General features: G+C 38.8%; 2 protein-coding genes across 2 annotated transcripts; one reads left to right on the plus strand and one right to left on the minus strand.

The window, feature by feature from the left end:
• Window positions 1-4,343, plus strand: LOC137736086 (uncharacterized). The gene is made up of 3 exons (XM_068475421.1): window positions 1-1,498; window positions 2,489-2,726; window positions 3,362-4,343. The coding sequence occupies exons 1-3, from the start codon at window positions 1-3 to the stop codon at window positions 4,341-4,343; spliced, it is 2,718 nt and encodes a 905-aa protein (XP_068331522.1).
• A 690-nt stretch (window positions 4,344-5,033) lies between these two features.
• On the minus strand, window positions 5,034-6,784 carry LOC137736482 (late embryogenesis abundant protein 1). Its single transcript, XM_068475746.1, has 3 exons — window positions 6,669-6,784; window positions 6,278-6,412; window positions 5,034-5,459 (listed from the first exon to the last, which is right to left on the minus strand). Exons 1-3 carry the CDS (start codon window positions 6,720-6,722, stop codon window positions 5,379-5,381), a joined length of 270 nt encoding a protein of 89 aa, XP_068331847.1. The 5' UTR covers window positions 6,723-6,784; the 3' UTR covers window positions 5,034-5,378.

Below are 6,784 nucleotides of genomic sequence, written 5' to 3' on the forward strand. Positions count from 1 at the left end.
ATGGCTGAAGAAAGCTTAGTAAATTTGGAAGGAGACGGCTTTCATGCTACTCCACCATCACCACACTCAGATATTGATATCAACCCAAATCAACGTCTTAGTTCTGTCTTGCTAAATGAGTTTAACTATCTTCCATGGGAGAGAGCAGTTTCTCTTGCTCTGGGAGGACGATCAAAGCTTGGTTATGTTATTGGTGCTATTCCAATGCCTGAGACTACCTCACCGGAGTATGATGCTTGGCTATGCAAAGACCAGTTGGTCATGTCGTGGCTACTCAATTCCATGGATCGTAAGATTGCAGAAATTTTTAGCTATGCTGAATCCTCCATGACTCTTTGGAAAAATCTCAAAGAAATGTATGGAAATCAGAACAATGCGGCTAGAGTGTTTCAGTTAAAGAAGGACATTGTTGGTTTGCAACAGGAAGGGAAGCCATTTGTGCAACATCTTGGAAAGCTGACCACTATGTGGAACGAGCTGAATGTGTATCGACCACACACCATCGACGCTGCTGTGCTAACTAAAACAGCCGAGGAAGACAAAATATTCCAACTCCTAGCAAGCCTGAGCCCTGAATTCGAAGATCTTCGAAGCCATATCCTCATGAATCCCGACCTGCCTTCTTTTTCAAGTGTGTGTGCCACAATTCAAAGAGAAGAGGTTCGAAGGAAAGTCATGACCTTGGACATGAAGGCAAATATACCAGAAGCTAGGGCTTACTTCTCTAACCAAAAACTTGGTGAGGAGAGAGGCTACAAAGGAAAGAAAACTGGCTTAAAATGTAGCCATTGTGATGCTGGTGGGCACTCAAGAGACCGATGCTGGATTCTTCATCCAGAGTTAAAACCAAAGTTTCCTAGGGATAACAAAGGTGTCTCGAAAGGCTCGTACAACCCTTCTTACAAGGCAAATCATGTTGCCACAACTTCTTCTGATGGAGCACTGAAGTTCACCACTAATCCAGCTGCACTGATCAACGAGTTTGCTATGTTTCTTCACAAGAAACAAGGTCTTGGAGATAGTGAAGGACCACTAAATCAGTGTGACAACAATCAAACTACACTACTAGGACAGTTTGCTGGCTTCCTGGCTGGAAATGAAGGCGTGGTACAAATGGACATCCCAGGTATCTTACACTCCTTCTCAACTGCTCTCAACATTGGTAATGTGCATGATTATTGGATTATAGATTCTGGAGCCACTGATCATATGACTAACAAGTCTACAAACTTGCATAAATTTGAAAATTTTTCTATTCCATCTCAAGTGTCAGTTGCCAATGGAAAAAATGCTATGGTTGTGGGAAAAGGAAAAATACATTTGATCTCAAGTGATGTCGAGTCTGAGGCTCTTTATGTTCCCTCATTCCCTTTTCAACTTTTATCTGTTAGCAAGATCACAAACTCATTAAATTGTCTTGCCATTTTCTCTCCCAAAAATGTGATCTTTCAGGATGTAGTCACCAAGAAGACGATTGGTGAAGGATTTTTCTTAAATGGTCTCTACTATCTTTCCAAGCATATTCAAGTTCCCAAGGTTTTTCAAGTCACTTCAAGCTTAGCTCAAGAACAACAACTTTGGCACCAACGTCTAGCACATCCTTCTGAAAAAGTTCTATCCACCTTGTTCCCAAATATGTGCAAAGTTACAAGTCCTTGTGATGTTTGTCATTTTTCTAAGTTTACTAGATTACCATTTACTTCCTCTTTGTCTAGGGCTAGTAACCCTTTTGAAATCGTGCATTCCGATGTTTGGGGACCAACTATAGAGTCTTTTGATGGATACAAATATTTTGTAACTTTTGTGGATGATTTCACAAGGATTACTTGGTTGTATCTTTTGAAATTTAAAAGTGAAGTGATGGAAGTTTTTCAAGATTTTCATAGACTTGTGGCCACCCAATTTGCTTCAAAAATTCATATTTTACGATCAGATAACGGCACAGAATATATGTCTCATAACATGTCACACTACTTAAGCACGCATGGTATATTACACCAAACAAGCTGTGTTGGAACACCTCAACAAAATGGGGTGGCCGAGAGGAAGAATAGAGATCTACTTGAGAAGACTAGAGCTCTTATGTTTCACATGAATGTGCCTAAGAAGTTTTGGTCTCAAGGAGTCCTTACTGCGGCATATCTCATCAATAGATTGCCTAGTAAAGTGTTGAATTTTAAATCACCTTATGAGGTCTTGAAAAATAGAAAGATCAACTTTTCCCATTTGAGAGTCTTTGGGTGTACATGCTTTGTTCACATTCAAACTCAAAATCGTGACAAGCTAGACCCAAGGGCTGCCAAATGTGTCTTTCTAGGTTATTCATCTACCCAAAAAGGTTACAAGTGCTATAATTCAACAACTAGAAAAATGGTTGTTTCAAGGGATGTTAAATTTGAACATGTTCCTTACTTCTCACAATCACTGGATTACTCTAGACAGGGGGAGCATTTGATGGACTTATTTCCTTTTCTATATCCAAACGGAGAAGATGCAACATGCACTCCTAGTGATCATGTGCCGAATGATGTTAACCTTCACTCGGTGGAACATCTTGAAGATGAAAACCCTTCCTCATCGGAGATTCACACTGCACCCTCCAGTGATCCTTCCAACCATGATGTTGTTCAAATACCTGTAGTTCAATCTCCTACAGTTCGTCGCAATCCTGGACGAGAGAGGAAACTTCCATCCAAGTTGCATGATTATGTGACCTACACTGCCAGGTATCCCGTGACTGATGTTATTGATTATAGCAAAGTCTCATCTTCTTTTGCTACATTCCTAAGTGCCATTAATGAAGCTCGAGAACCTCAAAGTTTTCAAGAAGCCAATCTTCACAGTGAGTGGAGAAATGCTATGGCAGAGGAGCTTCAAGCCCTCCATGAAAATAACACATAGACTATAGTGAAACTTCCAAAAGGAAAGAAGGCAGTGGGGAGTCGTTGGGTGTACAAAACTAAGTTTCATTCAGATGGCACAATCGAAAGGAATAAGGCTCGATTGGTTGCTCGAGGTTTTACACAAACCTATGGCGTCGATTATAAAGAGACATTTGCTCCGGTGGAAAAAATGAACACTGTTAGAGTATTGTTGTCGGTTGCAATTAACAATGCATGCCTCTCTTTCAAATGGATATTAAAAATGCTTTCCTGCATGGTGAACTTGAAGAAGAGGTTTACATGAAGCTACCCCCAGGTCATCCTCAATCAAACAATCCAGAAATGGTGTGCAAACTCCATAAATCCATTTATGGTCTCAAGCAAAGTCCACGTGCATGGTATGCCAAGCTCAGTCATGTTCTGGAAAGGGTTGGTTTTTGTCGAAGTATTGCGGATTCTTCCCTATTTGTTCGTTCCAGCTTAGTGGGTAAACTAGTTGTGCTCATTTATGTTGATGATCTAATTGTGACTGGTGATAATATGTCAGAGATTAATGCTCTTAAACAGTATCTCAACAACAAGTTTGCTATCAAGGATCTTGGCACTCTCAAATACTTTCTGGGCATCGAGATGGCACACTCTCACAAGGGTTTCTTCCTCAACCAACGCAAGTATGTCATGGATCTTCTTCACGAAGCAAAAATGACAGATTGCAAGCCTGCTCGTACCCCCTTGGATAGCAACTTGAAGCTAAAAACTCACAGTGATCCAGTTCCCAATTTAAGTTACTATCAAAGAATGGTTGGCAAACTCATTTATCTGACTATCACACGTCCTGATATATCATATGCTGTCAGCATTGTTAGCCAGTTTATGCACTCTCCAAGCATGGATCATTTGAAGATTGTTCATCGTGTGCTACGTTATCTTAAGGGTTCCATTGGTAGAGGAATTCTTATGCGCAACAATAGTCACACTCAGATCTCAGGCTATACCGATGCTGACTGGGCAGGCAATTCTCTCGATCGCAAGTCTACCACTGGGTTTTGTACGTTTGTGGGAGGCAACCTAGTTACCTGGAAAAGCAAGAAACAAAGTGTTGTTGCACGCTCTAGTGCAGAGGCAGAGTATCGTGCTATGGCGTCCACTGCTTGTGAACTTATTTGGCTCAAAAGCCTTCTGTTGACTTTAGGTTTTCCTCATCAACAACCCATGTCCCTACACTGTGATAATCAGGTCGCGATGCACATTGCATCGAATCCTGTATTCCATGAGCGAACTAAACATATTGAAGTTGATTGTCACTACGTCAGAAATCAAGTTCAGTCCAAGGTGATCGACACTCACTACACGCGCAGTCATGATCAACTTGCGGATATTTTCACAAAAGGATTACCCTCTGCTGATTTTCAACGTCTTTTGTTCAAGCTTGGATCAATTAATCCCTTTGATCCAGCTTGAGGGGGAGTATTGGAAGAAAGCATGGGTGTATGTATGGTACATTGGCTGTCATAGTTGTCATAGTGGTGACAGTTGTTGATTGTCCTCACCTTTACTTTTCCATGTTTTCTGCTTTACTTTTCCATGTTTTCTGCTTTGCTTTTCCTTTCTTTCTGCTTTGCTTTTCCTTGTTTTCGGCTTCTGTTTCTTTTCCTTTCTTCCGCTCATTTATATGAGCTTTCCTTGTACTTGGTTTCACATAATACAAAATATAGACATTCAAAATTCAATAGTCATGGTCTGTCGTATGGCTAAGCCAGGTGAAGAGCTTTGCCGTTGTTGAAGATGGTTGGAACCTTGTTGAACATGAGACCTTGGTGGACAATGATGACGTTGTTCAAGATAATAAGGTCATGAGGGAGACACTGGAAAATTTGTTACAGCTAATTGAACAATCAGTTTAGAGGATTTAAAGGGGACCTAGTAGTAGTTTACTTGGAGAAGAAGTATGGACGAATTAGGTATTAGCATTGAGCAATACTGAATACCGTTGTTAAATTTCTGGTGGGTGTTGTAGCTAGGATTAAACTATCTTATATACATATACATATGTATGTATGTGTGTGTGTGTTACCTATTACACAAAGTGATCAACGTTAATTGGATGTAATACTTAACAGATATATGATGGAGATTAATTAACAAAGGTAATTAAAGAAACCAACCTTGTTTGCATTGCATGGCAATATGGCACTTTTGCAGTAGTATTTAGCTTTTATTACATTGACTGCTGTAATGTGAAAGAAAAATGGAAAACAAACTACAGAATATATCTGTAGAGTTTATTACAACTGATGGCTTGAGCCTTCTTTCAAAGACTTCTCAGTCTGACACTAACAGACAAATTAACTTGAGTGTCCGGAATGATAAGGAATTAAGAGCAAGGAATACTCCTAATTAACAAAACCCTAACTCCATCGTAGATGCTAATTAGTTAATAAAACATCTTCACACATCATAACAGGAAGATGTGGCTGCTGCTGGTATATATCTTCTTCATTTCTTTTCATTCATTCCGAGTGTGTTCTTCACGCTGTCCATTGCACCGTGTGCCATGTTCATCACTTGCTCTCCAGTCTATAACAATTGAGAATAGCTCTATCAGAAGTTTACAAGGTTTATATATTGACTAAATCCAAGCATACATGATGATCATTCATTATTGCATACAAAAATATACCGAAAGGAGATCCCACTTGTTTGTATTATTGTCCGCGTACAGTTGAAAATTACTCGACAATCTTTTGACCACATTAGCTGATTACTAGATAACTTAATTACGCGTTTATTGACGACTGAGTACAATAATTAATCAATGTAACAAGTGGACTTTACCCGTTACATAATATGCGATCCTCTAAACTTAATTAGTTTAGTCCCTAAAGCATCGCTCAAATTTCTCATGCATATACATATATATACATATATATATATATGTGTGTGTGTGAGAGAGAAAGAGAGAGAAATAATTTACCTACATTAATATGTAAAATATCATTTTATTGACTTAATTAAGCATGTATAATAACATATATTAGACATGTTTTATGTTATTATATAGAAAAGATTAATGTTTTCTTTTTTTGTTTTTTGTAAAATCATTAATTCTCCCCTACCATCCATTCGCATGACATTAATTATGTACCTCAAACATTCAAATAGGGTTTATAAACATAAAAAATAAAAAAAAATAAAAAAATCAAATAGGGGTATTTTAGGCATCCGAAATTTTTTTAATGTGTGAAGTCAAACATAATTAATGAATTTGCTGATGTGGAATCTAATCAATGAGTTTATTCAAGAAAAAAACTTATGTCGGGTTTTATGTAAAGAAAATTAAGTTTTAGAGGCTAAAATCATATCTTCAGAAAGAAAAATATAGTTAACCTGCTGACCTGCTGAAGAAATCCAGCACTTTGGTCCTTTCCATGCTGGGCAGACTCCTTGGCTGATTGAGCTGCATCAGAAGTCGCGTTCCTAGCTTGATGTGCTGTTTCCTGTGTGGACTGCATCCACTCTTCTGCCTTAGCCTGCACCAACAACAACAGTAATATATGGCATTGTTTCACAAATTTCGGGGTACAATGATCTGGTCATTATCTAATAAATTATATTCTGAAACTTAAAGAGTGTTACTATACCCACGCACTTGTCTTATTTCTCCACTCACCTTATATTCATTTGTCTCCGAATATTTTCACTAGTTGATGAGCGGGAAAATATGACAAGTGGGCGGAAATAGCAGTGCCGTCAACCGTGCTTGAATCGGAAACATAAATTTCATACCTGGCCCTGGCCTTGGGATTGGCCTGCGTTGAATGGTTGCTGCATGCTAGACATCTCCTCTCAAGAAAATTATAGGACTATTGAGAATACTTGTGTGTGTAACTTGGGTTTTCTTA

Source organism: Pyrus communis, chromosome 6 (genome assembly GCF_963583255.1).
Source record: "Pyrus communis chromosome 6, drPyrComm1.1, whole genome shotgun sequence".
NCBI lineage: Eukaryota > Viridiplantae > Streptophyta > Magnoliopsida > Rosales > Rosaceae > Pyrus > Pyrus communis.

Bases quoted from the DNA above. Each gene is read 5' to 3' on its own strand.
- LOC137736086 (XM_068475421.1), top strand. From the start codon at position 1: ATGGCTGAAGAAAGCTTAGTAAATTTGGAAGGAGACGGCTTTCATGCT. The intron at 1,499-2,488 runs GTCTCTACTATC...ATCCAAACGGAG, and splicing joins TGAAGGATTTTTCTTAAATG to AAGATGCAACATGCACTCCT. The intron at 2,727-3,361 runs GTATCCCGTGAC...TGTTCGTTCCAG, and splicing joins TATGTGACCTACACTGCCAG to CTTAGTGGGTAAACTAGTTG.
- LOC137736482 (XM_068475746.1), bottom strand. From the start codon at position 6,722: ATGTCTAGCATGCAGCAACCATTCAACGCAGGCCAATCCCAAGGCCAG. The intron at 6,413-6,668 runs GTATGAAATTTA...TTGTTGGTGCAG, and splicing joins AATCCCAAGGCCAGGGCCAG to GCTAAGGCAGAAGAGTGGAT. The intron at 5,460-6,277 runs GTCAGCAGGTTA...CAATTGTTATAG, and splicing joins GTGCTGGATTTCTTCAGCAG to ACTGGAGAGCAAGTGATGAA.